The sequence below is a fragment of the Vanellus vanellus genome (assembly GCF_965231255.1).
Source record: "Vanellus vanellus genome assembly, chromosome: 1".
Classification (NCBI taxonomy): domain Eukaryota; kingdom Metazoa; phylum Chordata; class Aves; order Charadriiformes; family Charadriidae; genus Vanellus; species Vanellus vanellus.
The window spans coordinates 40,525,978-40,543,838 of NC_138905.1; the positions used below are offsets into that span (position 1 = coordinate 40,525,978).

Genomic DNA, 17,861 nt, shown 5'->3' on the forward strand with positions numbered 1-17,861 from the left:
TAATAAATCCAGCTTTTAGGAACTGACAAAAGACATGCTGGGGTATTTCCTTTTTACCTGTCCTCCCCTCTGCGATCGTTTGCCTTGAAGATATGCCCCCGCTGACAGTGGTGACAACAACTGAATACAGTCCTCCAGGTTTCAGGGGATAGAAGTGGTATCTGTTGGTTTCACTGGGAACAGTCTCATTTTTAATGACAACATTCTCATGAATCAGTAGCACTTGGTATGAGTCTACATCTCCCAGTGCTCTTGTCCAGTTGGTGAACAAGCTGTTGGTTGATCCCTGACTTCCCACAGTAAGACCAGTCACTTGGGCTGGCACTGCAAAGAAAATTGTCATAATGTTACTGAGAAGAAACAAAATTAAACAAAGAAAAAATCCCCCAAATAACCCAAGTTTAGTCACACAGAGGAAGTGCATCAAAACAACATTCCAATTTGCAGCCAGACTCAACAGGACTAAAAATAATCTAACTGTGGACTGCTTCCTGTCTGATGGGATGTGGTCTATGGGAAACTATCTAAGGCACAGAAAGGTCTTTCAGGCTTTAGCACAGCTTTTCTCAGTCAGACCAAAATGATTCAAGATCAGTGAACAGGAAGAGATGGCATTTTATAAATACCATTTAAACAAAAGCCATCAATTTAGGAAGTCACTTGGTTTTTTGATGACTATTTCAAATACAGTCTGTGTCTTCCATTCTCCCTTTCCTCTCCTGTTCCCCGTGTCTCATTCCTATTAAATGGCAAACTAGTTTGACGAACACCCCAGGCACAGTCGTATATACATCAGAAGTGTCAGACCCTTTAATTTTGGGGGTAACTGAGATGGACAGTTTTGGTTTTACTTTTTATGTCAGATCCGCAGGATACTAACTTTTCTGGCATCAAAAGATGAATTAGTTGTTAAGCAAACATAAATTTTATCTAAGCATAAGCTGGTGAACTTAGCCAGACCAAAAAGGAAAAAGAAAGAACAAAAGGAGTGGAAATATCTAGCACAAATTTTACCCCAAATCCTGTTGTTTGGTTGTTTTTTTGTTTTTTTTTTTTTTAATTTGACAGTATTTGGTCAAAGCAAGGGAATACAGTTACTTCTTTCTAAGTATTTCTGCTTACATGACTAAACACCACTGAAATAAAGAACACACTAACCTTACAAAATGTGATTGCAAGCTTCATCTCTTGTTTTATATCAACCTTTTAGCACACATAGTACTGGATTAGCAACCATTAACAAAAGCTAGAAAATTAGGCACATAGCTGAAAAAAATGTCATGTTGATAAGAAACTGAATCAAAAATCCCACCTGTTTTATAATGCTGCCATAAAACAGTAAGCTCCAACAGGACACTGAAGCGCCACATTTCTGTGCTAAAGGCACTTTTAGTCATACCTCAGGCTTCACTAGAAGCTGACCAATCCGGGATGCATATAAGACCTATTTCTGTCATATTTACAGCAATACTTTGCAAGCCTAGTAAGCTGTCCTACTGCAAAGAAGACTCAGAGGTTTGGAATGCTTATTAAGACCCATGTTCAAATTCGTTGATGTTCGTTCTTTATCACTTTGAATGTAATGCTGCCACACTATCCCAGCCTGATGTGTTTTCAAGCATTGATTCATACCAGCGAAATGGGACACTGTAACCTTTATGCCTGAATACTCCTCCTAAAGGGGCATAAGGCAGAAGGAAGTGAAATCACACCTATCTAATCACATCGCAGAGAAATTAAAGTGTATGTCAAACTTTTCAGGCCTTGGAAGGAGTTACAACATTTAAGTAAGGACCACTATCAAGCCATAGGCATGATTAGATTCAAACACTAGCAGCTTGTTTTTCTCTGTGCTGTGACAGACCAGAGCTACATTTTAAGAGTTTGCTTGCACTGGATAATGCATAAGTCAAGCAGAGTAAAGCAACACACATGGTTTATAACTTGCACATGTGCACAAAATTAGCACTCTGCAGGGGGTGGGGAGGGGACCTTCCTTGTGTCACAGTCATCATCCTAAGTAACAGATTCAGATTCTAGAATCAAAACAGCAGAGAAATTCAAAATACATTTTCAAGGTCACATATGTTTTGTGTCTGTCAACCTTGGAATGTTCCCCTAAAGCAACATTTTCCTGTGTGGTGGTGGTTGTTTTTTTTTTTTTTTTTTTTTCCAGATGATGAATGCTTTGAATCAAGGAAGTGACTTTCCTGAAGATACCCAGTTAAAATTGTTCTTCTTATATGGAATATTGTGCTAATGCAGATTGATCAGATTTGACGTAATATTTCAGAAAAGTGTTTTGCCAGGAATTACATATCTATTTCCCCAAAACCTTAAATAAATACTGCAAGATAACTGACAAGTCAGAAATGAGAAACTCAGAAACATAACTTTTCTATTGAGGAAACAAATGTAAATTCAGGACTTTTGAGATTTAGACACTGAGTTCATTCAGTTCACTACAAAGCAAAGAAAGTTGTTAATGGTTAACAGAAATAAAGATTAAAATAGTTTGAAAGATGATACCTGTTCTTCCTTCCACTGAAGTCCAGTTGCTTAAAATCCCACTAATGGTAGTGATGGTAGCTGTATATTTTCTTCCAGGTACCAAGTCAGTGAAAGTGAATTCCTTAGCTTCTTTTGCAAGCCCTTTTTTTATGACAGTAAGATCCCTGTCTCCCAGTGAAACCACATAGCTGTCCCATTCTGCAACAGGGGTCAACCACATTACACTAAGTGAAGATTCATTAGCATGCTTCACACGGAGCTGGAGAACAGGCTCTGGAGCTGTAAAAGTACACAAATATCACAATGAGAACAGGACTTTGTAGTGAACACACATGCCATATCTCAAGCTGCTGTAACCAATCTGTTCTATAAGACAGAAATGTGACAGTAACAGAGTATTTGTAATCAAGAGGAGATTCTTTACCTTTCTTTAGGATGTCAATCTTACAAATCTAGTATTTGTGCTATTCTTCCAGTAAAGAGCTGTAGAAGCAGATTTCTGCAATGCATTATGCCTGTAATGCTTAGGTTTAAACTTATGTCAGGATATATATTTTGGTATGAATGGAAATGCAGTGAAGTCAGTGAGCTTCCCCTTGAACAGTGGGTGCTAGACAGGGATATAAAGCATTTGTACCATAAAACAGATCTACACCAATTTAGCTGTAACAAACAAGGATGCAAATTATAGGCATTGATTTTACACTGGTTCCTATCTCAGTCAAGTTGGGAGACACTCCAAACTTACAGTGGTACAAAAGAAAGAATTTGATCAGTGAACTTCTGTGTGTGTCCATATGTGTGTATGCATGTAGTCATCCAGTATAGTCCCCTGATCTGATTTTGTCCCTGTTACATTGAAATACAACTCACTTTCCAAGGGTTTATGTAAGAGAAGATGAAGTCAGAATAGGGCCTAATACCTATGCTTCATAACAAGTACATTATGTACCTGACTGTGGGTCAAACACACTTGTTACACACCCACTGCTGGATATTATTTATTGGACCACGTTCTAACTGCTTAGCTGTGACAATTAAAAGAAATACCATAAACTTAAATTAAGGTATTTGTAATGTATATCAAAGTAAGCTGAAAGAATCTGTAAGTAAGCTGAAAGAATCTGTAAGTAAGCTGTATATCAAAGTAAGATGAAAATGTGCCTTGCTCTGATCAAGTTGGCTAGAAGACAGAGAAAGTTTCAGTTCTGTAGCTTCTACTGGTCTTGCCACTGTGCAAAATTAACAAAATGAAGCCCTCAGGGAATGACAGGTAGGGGTGTAGCAGGAAAGGTGGGCACAAGGAAGGGTGAGGATAAAGTAGGATAGCCCTATCTTATCTCATATTCTCCAGTGAAATAAGGCTCAGGCTTGAGCCTTGCCTGATACTCCTCCTCTAAGTCTTTTCCTCTGATTTGCACTTACTTTGCATTCATAGAGCCGAACCATTAACAATTACATTGCAATTTTTTTTTTTTAATTTAAAGCAATCAGATGTGGTTTTGACTAACATGCTGCAAAAGAATTCCACTGTTGTCCCTGCAGTGTATATGGATTTCCTTTGGAAAGGTTGACTTGAACAGACTAACTCCATTTTCTTTCTGGAGCACAGGAGCAAGAACTGGGATGTTACAGAACAGCCACACTAACATACACCTCAGCCAGTTTTGGTTAACACTGTTCATACTCTTTATACAGGCTGGCAAGGAAACTAGTTTGCCACTGAAAATACTGATGAACAATACAGGACGATCTATATTGCTCTCTTTAAGAACTATATAGGGTGCCTACAATCAGCTACAAAATATAACAGTGAAATGTTGTACGTGTAGTATAATGCCTCAGTCATGGCAGTATGGTGATATATTTCCCAAAACTTTCACTAACAAAACATTTACCACAAAAGTAACCCTGAAAGTTTTCACAGAACTGCTAAAAATAATTATCCCTGTTGTTTACAAGGGAGCTCCTTTTTACGGTATTAATAGTGAAATTCATCTGTGAATTCCCAAGTATTCTTTCTGTCTCATTGTCCACAGAGCCCAGCTGAACGTCTGGCACTTTCATACTTCCTGGAAGAGCAGGCTGACCTGTTCTCCCCGTGCAGCTAGTCTTGCTCTGCAAGTCACCACTCTCCACAACGACGTCCACGCCATACTGCCTCCCCGGGATGAGGCCCACATCGTGGATGAGGTAATCCGTGGTGTCCTTCTCGAGGGTGGTGTTGAGCACCAGGGCTGAGCGGTTCCACAGGAGCAGGCGGTACCTCTCCCAGTCTCCCGCAGGGGGCAGCCAGGTCACTCGCAGAGACCTCAGCCAGCCACCACCACCGGCTTTCAGCTCAGAAACTTTCTGGGGAACTGAAATACAGAGATTGAGAGAGCAATTCTAAAGTGAGGTATTTCTGGTAAGATGTAACTGCACGCTGGCAAAACCTGTCTTCCAGCATAGCTATTGCAGAAGTACTTGGATCAGTTAGAGCAACATGAGGTACACGTTACAAAGTTTGACATTCATTTTAAAGATAATTTTTACTCTTCCCCACATAACCCACTCCCTTTTTCACTGTCGGTTTCTGACATCAGAAATAGGGAACCCTTCTTAAGGCAGGCAAAATCTCCCCCATGCACTTCTTGGATGCATCTTGCAGTTGTCAGTTAGCTTCCCAGCTTTTTCCTGGAGATAAGTTCACTTAGAAACTGTCAAACAATTTCTCAAAGCTAAGGCCAAAACTTCAGCCGCTATGGGCCAAATTCTGGTCTCAGGAGTAGAAATGCAGAATCTGATGGCTTCTTCCACAAAGGCTTTGTATGTCCTAGTCCCTCCCAGCTGTAAAGCACTGAGGTTCATTAAAGCATCCACTCAATCCTGTCCTCCACTTCAAGGGTCCTGAATTTACATGCTCAACCTTCCTGCCCTACTGCTGCAGGCCACACTGGACAACCGAAACTTTTCTGATTTTCATTGAATAATTAAATATTAACCACACCAAGCGGAGTTTGGAAGACAGATGCAGACCCTTAGGTCGGGATACCTATACCTTAGTGTTAAGATAGTCAGAAATTGGAGCCCCGAGACCATCAGCAAGTATTAGCTGTAAACTACAAGGCTAGAACCATGCTCTTATGTTTTCTCTGGCTTAGGTAATATTTAATTGCTCAGTACCTAGCAAAGGATTGAGAGACTTCTACCAGCACCACAAAATACTTGCCAATTTCACCTCCCACAGGCATAGCTGGGTATTAAACCTAGATCTCCCACATATCAGTGCATATGGGAGATGTGTTTCAATTGCTGAGTGGATAAAAGCACACAGTGTTTTGTTAGGAAGCATGGAGGTACTTACATCATAACAGACAAAGCTCAGCCTTGTCAGACTGGCTGGACATCATTACACCCCTGTGGTGCAAAGTTTCAGTCCCTGAGATGTCCATATTCCTTGCCACAACATTCCTCAGCAGGTTGTGCTGCTGTAGGCACCCTCTCAATACACAGTGATGTAGATTATGTTCTTGGGCACCCGTCTCTGTGAGTTACAGAGGGATCTTAGGAGTCTAACCCCTTCAGTATCTGTAGACCTGACAGCCTGGATTTAGAAATTTATCTTTAGGCCACAAAGCTTCTGCTGAAGTGAGTCTGTTTTCAGAGCTCTTGGTATCTATGGAAAAGTCAAGGGAAGGAATTGCACATGATCAGCATCCTTGGAAATGGGACTTCTAGATCCCCAGCTTTGAAAGTACTGGGTCTAGGTCACAAATTTGGGGATCTAGATTGGCCAAATTTGAGCGAGGGCCTGAAGCTCTCCCTTCAGATGGAAATTGTAATCTTAAAGGTCTTTAATGGTAGGCTAGACAAACAAAAAAGACATGTATGTAACCGGTCCAGCTTTGTATTTTACTGGACATGCAAGGCTTTTCAGGTCTCTTCCAGCCTGCACTGGGAATGGGGTAGCAGCTAGGTGTATCAAGGATGTGCCTTTCACACAAAATGTTTAGTTGCAGATGATAAATATTCTCTTAAATAAATGCTCTCTCTGTCACACCAAACATTTTCTATTTTTTGGCTCTGAGTCTGCTAACGATTTATGTATGTATTCTTCACCCACTTATATATTTTTTCCCATCTAAATTCTGCCTGGGCTAGGTTGTGGTGTCGAGAAGACGACATGCCTTTGTGGCCAGTAATGTTATGGGAGCATTACGCCAGGATATTTAAGGTTCATAACTCATACAAGAGATACCTGAAAGAAAATTCTGCTTCTGAAAGAAGATAAACGGAACATAACCCAGCTCTACCCAGGCTGCCACATGCCTTCCTTAACCCACGCTGTTGGTAGTAAGGAAAGCCGAGACCTAATCTTTTCCTATTTGTAGATTTGTGTCTGGACCAAGGGATAATATTAGACCTTGCAAAATTACTTAAAAATCCGTTAACAATTTGACTACATGCAGACTTCCCCATAATGTAGCTCATTTTATATACTATGCTGAGTTGAATTCAAGATAATAAAGTTGGTCAAAAGTGGAGTAGCATGGAACAGTTTTGTAACAGACTCACCCAACTGTAAGGTTCAACATGCATTATCGGTTCCTGCTTCCAAGCTATGCTGGAGCTGCTTTTGGCTGCCAGATTAACTGTTGCCAGAGAGTCAGGAAGGGATACTCCTGGAACAATATTGTGCTTTTTATCTTATTTTGCCTGGAATCCAAATCATTTTGTCTCCTACAATGATTTTCTACAAGGCCATTGTAGGCAAAAATAGCATTGGTTACAATGTTCTTACTGAAGCAGAAGACTTACATGTCCTGCCAGTTGCCATCCGATCAGTAAACAGTTCACCACTGATTGTGCGGGCAGTAACCTGATAAAGACGTCCTGGAGTTAGCTTGTCAAAGTGAGTCTCTGTGACCGGTGGCTGTAGAGTTTTGACTTCTTTAACTGATCCAAGATGAGACAGAGTGATATTATAAAAATTGAGGTTTCCTGAAGGTCTTCTCCACTTAACTTTTAAAGCATCTAAGCTGTCATCATTAGTCACTGTTAAATCCAAGACTTCAGCTGGGGCTAAAAAAAGAAAATAAGAAAGAGAATAAAATACTTCCACCACAGAACATGTAAGACCTGCTGCCTCCAAAATGCAATAGCTAAGTTTTGCTTTTAAATGGTTATATGAGACAGAGTATGAATGATTATGCCTGAATAGTGAAAGGCCAAAGCCTGGTCACAGAGAAACTGAACCCAGCCTTGTTTAAGATATTCTACTGCTGAGAGTGACACCTCTTATGATGACCACTCTTCTTTCAGAGAACAGAAAATCTGTTAGCCATGTCTGCACTCACACTAGTCATTTTGACTATAAAACAGACCAGGCACATGCTCCTAAGAAGACAGATGCCTGCATAGTAGAAAAAACGCTACAGGATCATTGGAGCTATGCCTGATTTACACCAGTGTGGACGGAATTGGAATCAAACTCCTTTATTCAAACGCTCCACCAAAAGAAAAGCATAGCCACCTCCAATATCTTCATTTTTCAGGCTTGGGACACACTAGGTAATGAAATGGAGGACCATACTGCAAGCTAGATGGAGTGCTTTTATGTTCCTAGGAAACCTGTGAGATTTAAAATTTTTGCACCCCGCAACAGGAAGAAATAAAAAAATCTGAAGAAATAAAATGAAACAAGAGTATAATCCCCAGAACAGCCAGTGCTAGGTGATAACAGTACTCATCTGTGTGCCCTAGACATCACAATATTGTTCACTTAATATTAAATTTTGTTTACATGGTAAGATTTCTGTAGGAGAAACTGCACTTTACGTTTACCAGAAATTAAGGAAAGCAAAGGCATGACCTTGTTTTTGCTTACATGAGTGTTTCAACCATTGGGCTCTAGCAGGATGTCATCTTTCTCTCTATGACCACATAACTCCATTCTGATAAAACTTCCTGAAAAAAACTTGAATTTTGAATACTCCAGTTCTGCAAATCAGTACTTCCCAGGAAACAAAAAGCCAAAACCAGAAAAAAACATTCAGTTTTAAAGTTCTTAACCTACTCTACATTTTTTTCACTTCCTTTTCAGAAGTGCAACTATTTTGCAATCCAGAGAAAAAAAGACACGCAAAATATTTTTTGCAGAACTCACAAGCTCTACACCTCCCATTCAGCTAAATAAAAATCAATGGAGTTAAACTGTCTTCAATACCGTGAAATAACCAGACTACACACTGCCTTAATTCACTGAACAAGTCAGATGAACCTCTTTCACAGATATGAGGTGATACCAGGGCACTTGGGCTCAGACTGTTAACACCTAACTTTACATGTTTAATGGAGCTGCCTACACTAATCAGTGCAGCTAATTTAGCTGCAGACACCCTAAAAGCTAATTTAGCTGCTAACTTTGCTGCAATGGTAACTTAGGGAAGTACATAAGCTTATGGTGTCTCTAAGTCCCTCTATAGCCTTTGGAGAGAAATACCTGCCAATGGTAATTCAGCCACTGAAGTCCGGCAATATACATGTGGAACGTGAATCATTTATTATTCCGAAATATGTTGTGTAATATTAGAGTGTGGCCTCAGCTTCTTATTCTGCTGTGTTGAATTCTGAAATCATACCTGTCCTGACAGTTTGAAAGCTGCTGCTCTCCAATCCTGCAGCCTGCGTTATGATAGAGAGGTTATACAGGTGTCCTGCTGTAAGTCCTGAAAAAGTGTAGGAGGTCAAAGGATCTTCATGGTGAATTTCATGAACTGGGACATGATTATCCAGTAACACCAGCCTGTAACGATCCACGTGCCCAGAGCCAGGAGACCAGGAAGCATGAATAGCGTCTGTCTTGACGCTGACCTGAATATTCTTCACAGGGGACGGCACTGTTGGAATAAAACCCACATGCTTAAGGCCTAATGGTTATCTCCACAGTTTCAGCAATTTCGAACTCATGTACTTTTGAAACATGTTGAGTTTCTTTAGGGTTAGTGAAAATCCAACCCCAAATTTATGTCCAAATACATCATAACAACATACCTCCATTCTTTGCAAAAACTCTTTATGTTTGGCAGAGATTCATGTTTTGTTTAGTTCTATGTATAATCAGTAGATACTCACGTATATATATCTTGCCAGGTAGAAGAATGATATATATTTGTTAATTTCAAAATGCAGAACTGCACAATACTGTAAGTAGTTTTATTTAGATGAACTACAGTAAAAGTCCTACCAGTAGATCCACTTATATGAAGTTCTGGGGTACTCTTATTTCCAGCAACTGCAGTGAGGACAATCTTGTATTTATTCCCAGGGATGAGACTGGAAAAAGTGTTTTCCGTTTTTGAAGCTCTTCCTGGTATGGAGACTTCTTGTATCTTTTTATTATCGTGATCAAATAATACCAGGTTATACAAGTCCACCTTTCCTGAGGAAGGATCCCACTGAACCTGTAAGCTTGTGAGTGTAGTTTTTGCCTTATTAATTTCAAAACGAGGTGGTGGTAAGGGATCTGTAGTTAAAAAAACAAACAAAAACCAGAAAACATAAACTAGCATTCCTTGTGCTGGGATTGTCTGAAGTTTTACACAGCAGCACAAAGAAAACTTCCAAAACTCTCCCCCTTTATCATCATGGTGTTGCCAGTGCTTTTCAAAGTCTTTTTCTTTACATTTATAAATATTGTATCACTGAAACCAGTCTGCAAGAGAGCCATGCAGAATTCAGAAATGTTACTTCTGTACATGTGTACATACTCACACCCACACACACCCCCAGAAAAATACTTCCAGTTGTGGATGTATAAAACAAGATTGGAAATCTGCTGATATTAAAGTTGTTACAGTTTTGTTAACAAACAGCAAACACAAAAATCCAGCAAATTACACTCAATGCCTCAGTGTAATGTAGCTTTATACATACAACGGTGCCAGTGGCTTTCATTTCCTAGAACTCATGCTAAATGCTTTGTCATTAATGAGCATGAGCATTTAAACAATTTTAAGAGCAACAATCCTTTGTTTTTAGTATTAACTTCAACCACTTCAAACAGATTCCAATAGAATATGCTTCTGGTCTGCTGTACTATTGTTTGTATAAATTAAAAAAAAAAAAAACAACAACCAAACAACAGTACATTGGATAAACTTTTAGGAACTATATTTAATTGGTACTATTTCTCTGAGAAACTCTCAGTGTTCATTAAGTTGTTTATTAAGGAGCTCTCAATTAAAATCAACTGTAAAATATGATAACTCTAAAGTTATGGTAAAGTTATGGCAAACATTGACCAAAACAAGACTCTGGTTGCTCATATTCTCCAAGTCTATTTCATCACTCACAAGACTTCACACAAATCAAAAGAAATGTATTACATGGTGATGTACTAAAGCATTGACATTTATGTCTCCCAATAAGGTTAAGCAATTGCATATTAGAAAGGTATCACAAAACAACCCAAAGCAGCAAAATCAAGCATTCACAAGTTGGTGAGTTAAAGAATAAAGGCTTCCTAACAATTTAACAACTAAATTTGGCTTCCATGTGAGTACACTCTGTGCTACTCTTGCCTAGCATCAGACAGGGAGTGTATGGTGCATCCAGGCTGAGAATTGAGGTCTCTGTACGAACAGTACCTTAAAGACACAAGAATAAGACTCTTTTTCCAATGCAGTCATTTCTGCCTGGTTCCCTGAACAAGACAGACAAAAAATCTGCACTGCAAAGGCTGAAAGGACAAAGTTGAACCTACCCCCACCCTATGAATACAGAAGTAGGAGTATCATGGAGCTGTAGCCTTTAAGCTGTTTCTTCTTCAAAGCCTGGACAGTGCAAAGGGTTTAATTGCTTCTTACAAAGCTTTGCTGAGAACATACTCGTGACACGTTTTGGTATTATGCTCTGTCAATCAAATATTAGGAATTTCAAGGCAATATCTCTCTCCTTAGAGACATTCAAAAGCTGCCTGGACATGGTCCTGGGCAACCGTCTCTAGGTAGACCTGCTTGAGCAGGGGGCTTGGACCAGATGACCTCCAGAGGTCCATTCCAACCTCAACCAGTCTGTGACTCTGTGAAAAATACCGTGTCCCTTTGAACCCAGGTCTCTGCTTAAATTCAGATTACTGCTTTGGACCACAGAGACACTAGTGCTATTCAGAAAAAGAGTTGAAAATTAAATTAAGAAAATCAATCAATAAAAATAGCTATATTATTTTCTTGACCTCTTTAAGGCCAAACTAACTCTGCTTAAATCTGAAAAAAATAAAAAATAACAAAAACTAAAACTCAAGTCAGATCAAGCACATCAAACTTCTGGCAAAATAGTTAAAACTTCACCCAGATACAGCAATTGAGATGGGAGGTTTTAATGAAAAGTGTCAGGAAATCTTAACAATAGGCTTGACTACCAGCTCCACCTATAATATATACTAAGCCACTAAAGACTATTATGCTGGCAAAAGTGAATAGTGGGGGTACAAACTTGTTCCTTGAAAGCAATTGTTCTAATCAGAAAGGTCAAACTTTGGGAGTCAGAAATAAATTCCAGTGCTATATATGGTCAGATACACAGACAGCTGAAAAAGTTTTAATTTGACTGATATCAAGAGAACAGCCATGATAACTATCAAGTTTAACTCTCTCTCTGACAAAGTTAGCATAAGGTTGACTGCTCGTTAGTCCTGCAAAAGTAATCAACATTGTAATCTGCATTAGTTGCCAAATTCTACAAAAGAAGACACCTCCTAAATTTTTAGAAGCGCTTATACTGTCCTGAGCAATCTGTCTTCTAAGGTACATTAGCAAAGATGAGAGTTGCGTGCCTAGAAGGTGAAGTTCAGAAAATCAGACTTTATCTAATCTATCTGGTCCAGAAAACAAAACACTCAGTGCTTTGTACATCCGCTAGAACAAAGGAACAATGAGATTGGGAAGTGCCTGGGCTGAAAGAGCCCTGGATGGAAACAAACACTTAAAAAGCCATTTACATTGTTATACAAGTCTCTGTTGGCAACGATACAACACTGATATATCACAGAAATAAAATATGTTCACAAAGATATTTTTATACCATTTGATACTATATGAATTAATGTCTCCTGGTCTAAAAAGGAGTCTTCCAGAAGACTTAATGTTGTTTGAATTATATTGCACCTCCATTTTCATGTTGTGTGCATAGCTGCTATAGATACATTTTATAGAAATTACAGATATGGTTACATCCAGTCCCAACAATGACTACCAAATACAGCCTGTAAGCACAGAAACACCCCTGCTTTATGCAGGAGAAAAAAAACCAACAACTGAGATATACAAGCCCAGGACTGCGTAACGGCGAATTCCTGACTTCCAGTCTCAGCCATCTTCCTACCAAATCATCCATTTTTTTTCCTAGTTTTCCTTTTTCATAAAACAGTAACCTACTCCACAAGGACTTTTCTGAAGATTAAGTAAAGAGGATTGATTTCATTGTTCTTATTAAGTACAAATATTCATTTCTTTGGGATGATATACAACCTAGAAAATCTTTAAGAGGCCACATGGTTATTTATACTCTTCTTGTACTCTGCTTTTTGAGACAATGATCATAACCATTACGTGATTATGGATTAGAGGATTATACAGTCTATAGTCAGTCACAGCAGTTATTCCTACAGATGCCTAATAAAGCAGGTTTGTCCCAAATAATTTGAAATTTAAAGGAGTGAACACATGGCCAGCCATGCTTTTGGCATTTACAGAGTTACATATCACAATAGAAAAGTACTCTACCAGCTGTGTCTTAGAAGGTAGAATTTTTAACCCCTTTACATTCAAATATTTAGCAATTTTTCTGACAAAAATGTATTTACCTATTAGTTCTCTCAATACTGCTTTGATTAGGCGATAACAAAATACATCACTGCAATATTTTTGTAGAAAACAATGTTGGAAATGGCTTTTATAAGCCTATTTTAGAAGATATGTTTGAAAACAGGAATTGCCAAGTTATTTTTCATGGCTCTCAAGACCAGGATTTCACATCTGAATTTCAATTCAATTCAATTCATAAATTTAACTGCAATTTACGATCTGTTCATATACTATTGCTTTTAACTAGAATTTTAATTAAAGACCTAGTCATTCACTGAAAATACACCAATAAAATACAGTTATGCTGGTGCACAGACATTTGGAGAACTGAGAACTTAAAAAGTATTTTATCTGGAATCAGGAAAGACACAACCCTCTCATCTTTTGTCATAGAGTAGCTCTCAGTCATAGAAATAGTTTTACTGAGAATACTAAAGTAGGTAACATGAAAGGATCAACAGGTGCATGTGTTGTCCCAACTTTACAATGTCAAGCATGCTGACTAGTTATATGGTTCAATGTGATGTTTTAGGTATACATATTAAAAAACCGTAACAAATGGTAAATATTAATCAGAAATAAATATGAAGGCTTGTGCCTACTAACATCTGTAATCTCAGGTTTGCAGTGGAAAATTTGTCTGTAGCTCAGAGCTGATAAACGGTGTTATCAGCTTTTTCTTCATTTCCTATTCTACCAAAATAGCACAACTGCCAACATTATGTATGTGTTTGCATGCCTGTGTATACCTGGCTTATATAGTGCATACATGATTGTATTTTCCATCATTTTGGAGGACCTATTTCAGTTCTGCTCTAGAGGATTAAATACTTCCCATTTTAAATTGAAAACTCATAGATCAAAATTTCTTGAGTAGAGAGACATAACAGACTCCACCTCAGAGGACCAGTGTGGATTACTGTACCAGTATTCCATACATTATTAGATTTCAGATCTACTCAATACACAATTGAAACAGAAGCTGCTTCTCTACTCAACGATTCACGAAGGGTCTCCTGTTACTTGATAGTTTATGCAGTCTGGGTGAGCTACGTACTTACTCTACGGGAATATCAAATTTGCAAACAACATAGAATTAACTCATTTTCGTAACTATGATTTTAATGTGAAATTAAATACTCAAAAGATCAAATTAAGTTAGGGATTTGGTCCCCTCCAAGCCTTCACGTGACAACTGCAACTACAGTACACATTATTCATCGCTTTCACCTTAATTCCTTAATCAGAACAGATCACACTCAAAATCTAACAAAATATTCTGGATTTTATGGGCTTAGCTACTCCAGCACTTGGTACAAGAAACATGATGAAAAGTGAACTCGTAACAGGAATGAGCACACGAAAATTTTAGCAGGACCGAATATGAGCAAAAAGTTGAAGTTTCAGAACTAGGTATATAAACAAACCTGCAACTTTGTCTGTGTACAATTATCGTATCAAGACAATACAGATGTTCAAAACATCATTTTGCAAAAGTAAACACATGAGATGGGATTCCTCTCACTTAGCTTCAACCATCTAAACTTCAGGTGCCTGGTTTAACCTAGTCTCCTTTATAATCAATGGAGAAAGCTGGGCACTTCCAAAAGACAGCTTAGCCCATCATTCTTAGACAAAGGACTCAGGAAGGGAACCTTACTGGTCAAACCATGGTTAAACATCATATTTTTAGACAGCCCATGATAGCTCAGTGCCACTACCATTCAAATCAGTGGGAATTTTCTTTACTGTATGGCTGAAAATATCGCTTATACTTTCATATTCACAAGATAGTTTCCAAGAACACATGCCTATGGACATTCAGGGTCAGTAGATCATAAACCAAAACTACTGATAATCAAGTTACAAAGGAACAGGTGAAAAAGAGCTTCTAGAAAGCCGTTTTAAAATGCTGCCCCTAGTGGAACCACACAGAGGAACAATCCTCCCTCATTCTGCATTGAAATGCATAGTATTGACAGTACAACATGGGTTGCTGACAGGCATTACAAACCCTGCATGTTCTTTAGAAAAAAATAAATTGACAAATTTTGGAGCTAACTGTGTATTTTAAACATGATCAAGCAATGCAATGGATGTACTTGAATTAAGGAAATCGAGGAACCATGGAGATATCCGAGTAGCTGTCTTCGCAGGAAACCTCCATGGTTCCTCTATTCTTATTTCATGCTTTTGACTAATCTCTGCTATCCAAAATCCAAACACAAACCTCATTTCAACTATGGTCCCCTAATTTGCAGTATTTCAGCTTAAACTTCAATCAGTCTTTTCACTCTGACGTTAGCTTCATAATATGACTGTTATCAGCAGTTGCTTCCAATCACTTTTATCATCATACAGCCTTGCAAAATCTATTTACTGATTAAAAAAAAGTCATAAATGACATGTGCGAGTTACTGTCTAAATGATTATGCATTAATCAAAATACAGTCTAAAGTAGTATCTTTTTCTCTACTTCTACAGAAACGTTCAATAGATCTCAACCATCCTGCAAAGATGGTGATTTATACCTGTCACACTGATAACGGTTGATTTATTCCTTCCATTTTCAATTTACAAGTCATCAATATTAAAAACAGTTCTTATGATGCATGACTGATTTAAATCACTGTCTGCAGAGAAACCATTACTCATTTTCACCGTGACATGACTTGTGCTTACCCTATAGCTATCACACCAGCAGACTTGTCACTAGACTTTTTTTTTAACTTGAATTACCAAAGCAAACTAATGGAGGGTATTTAACACATCTGTATGGTTAATGCAGGTAAAAGGGTCTGACAGTAAACAACGTCTCTGAACCAGTGATTGTCAAGTATTTGGCTGCTGTATCTTCAATACTAACACTGCAAAATACTTCTCCGAAGCTAAGACCTTAGGAGCAAATCAGGGACAAATTTAATGATGGACCTCATTTAAGACACTTCTGGTTTGAGTCTTGTGTTACCACCAGTCAGATGTTGGACAATACCATATTTCATCATCTTTAAGAAAACATTAACACAGGTAGAAAGAGTCAAATTCTGCCACTGCAGCCAGTGGCTGTGTGCTGTTTGTTGCTTCACAGCTGAGTTGCTCACATGCACACACAAACACACAAGCAGAAAGGGGGCTTTCCTTGGCAGCACTCTGGCAGGCTGCTGTAACATTTTTACAGCCAGTCATGGATGTGACACTGTAAGTGCTCTGCACACAACTGTACATCAGAACACCTCACTGGTTGTATTCAAGGAAAACGTACAAGCAAGAAGTTGCAGCCTTACTTTCTGACTTTTAGAGTCTGGTTAGAAAGAATGAAGGTAAGAAATCGGCTGAAAAAGTAAGCTATCTTTGAACAGGATCTACCTGCCATGAAATTGATTATATTCTAAACACAGTAAATAAGCTGTCACCTGAGGAACCACAAAGCCAATAGGTTTGCATGAGCACAACGGATGCTACAGGCAACCACTTCTTAAAGCTTTCTGCTGAATGGCAGCTTAAGGGGTTGAGGAGTCCCAGGACTGCCTCACTCTCTGCACAGCACCTTCTCCTTTCAAGCCTGCTGGGTTAACTTTAGGCAGCGGGGCAAAGAGACTTCAAGCCCAGGACAGCTACGTTCAGCAAGCACGGTAAATTTACAGCAGCTGTAAACGCATCACCCTCCTCCTCTTACAGCCGGCTGCAGCAAGGAGACGGGAAGGAAAAGCCCGGCGTCCCTCCCGGCCCCCCGCGCACCTGCCGCGCCGTGCTCCGCCCGTACCTGTCTGCACGGAGATGTTGACAGCCTCCCCGCCGGCCAGCGGCTCGATGCGGAGGTGGTACCAGGTGCCGGCCTCCAGGCCCCGCAGGCTGCAGCCGTAGGAGCCGTTGCCCGTGGGGGCGGGCTGGCAGCCGGCCGCCTCCCCGTCCTCGGAGCGCCCGCTCAGGCTGAAGTTGCAGGCGGGGCCCGTGGCGCCCCACCGCAGCCTCACGCTCTGCCCGGCGACGCGCCGCTCCGTCAGGTTGGCGCTGCATCCCGACCCCGCCGCCGCCTCCCCCGGCGCGGCCTGCGGAGAGAGACGGAGAGAAAGCGGGGCAAAGCCCTGAGAGAGCCGCCGGGCTCCGCCAGCCCCTGGGATCGCCTCCCAACCCCGTTCCCCGCTGCGTGCTGTGCCGGTGCGGGGCAAACCCGCCGGTCCTGTCCGTTCCGTCCCGTCGTCGTCGTCCCCACCCCGTTCCCGGGCTTGGCTGGGACCTGTGAGGGGCGACCCTCGCACCGACACCCCCTCCTCCTCCTCCCCCCGCGCGCGCGCGCCCTCACCTTGGTCAGGGCCAACGCCGTCCACAGGGTGAATCCCGCTCCATAACTCAGCATCGCCGACAGCTTTTAACCCCGAAAGCCCTCGCGGGGAGGGGAACAGGGGAAGGGAGCGGCGGCGGGGGTGGGGTAGGGGGGGGTTATGAAGAAGCGAAATAGCCGCGGCGGCGGGCCCAGGGCCGCCGCCCCCCCCCACCCCCTCC

The 17,861-nt window shown here is 40.4% G+C and overlaps 1 protein-coding gene across 1 annotated transcript in view; it reads right to left on the reverse strand.

The window, feature by feature from the left end:
* Positions 1–17,861, reverse strand: part of PTPRB (protein tyrosine phosphatase receptor type B) — a gene marked incomplete at its 5' end in the record, with an annotated part of 63,834 nt that overhangs the window by 30,385 nt on the left and 15,588 nt on the right. The window contains 7 exons of the mRNA XM_082498639.1: positions 58–324; positions 2,530–2,790; positions 4,602–4,871; positions 7,312–7,575; positions 9,135–9,392; positions 9,740–10,018; positions 17,122–17,407. Coding sequence (XP_082354765.1) covers positions 58–324; positions 2,530–2,790; positions 4,602–4,871; positions 7,312–7,575; positions 9,135–9,392; positions 9,740–10,018; positions 17,122–17,407 — 1,885 coding nt within the window. The remainder of the gene's footprint in view (positions 1–57; positions 325–2,529; positions 2,791–4,601; positions 4,872–7,311; positions 7,576–9,134; positions 9,393–9,739; positions 10,019–17,121; positions 17,408–17,861) is intronic.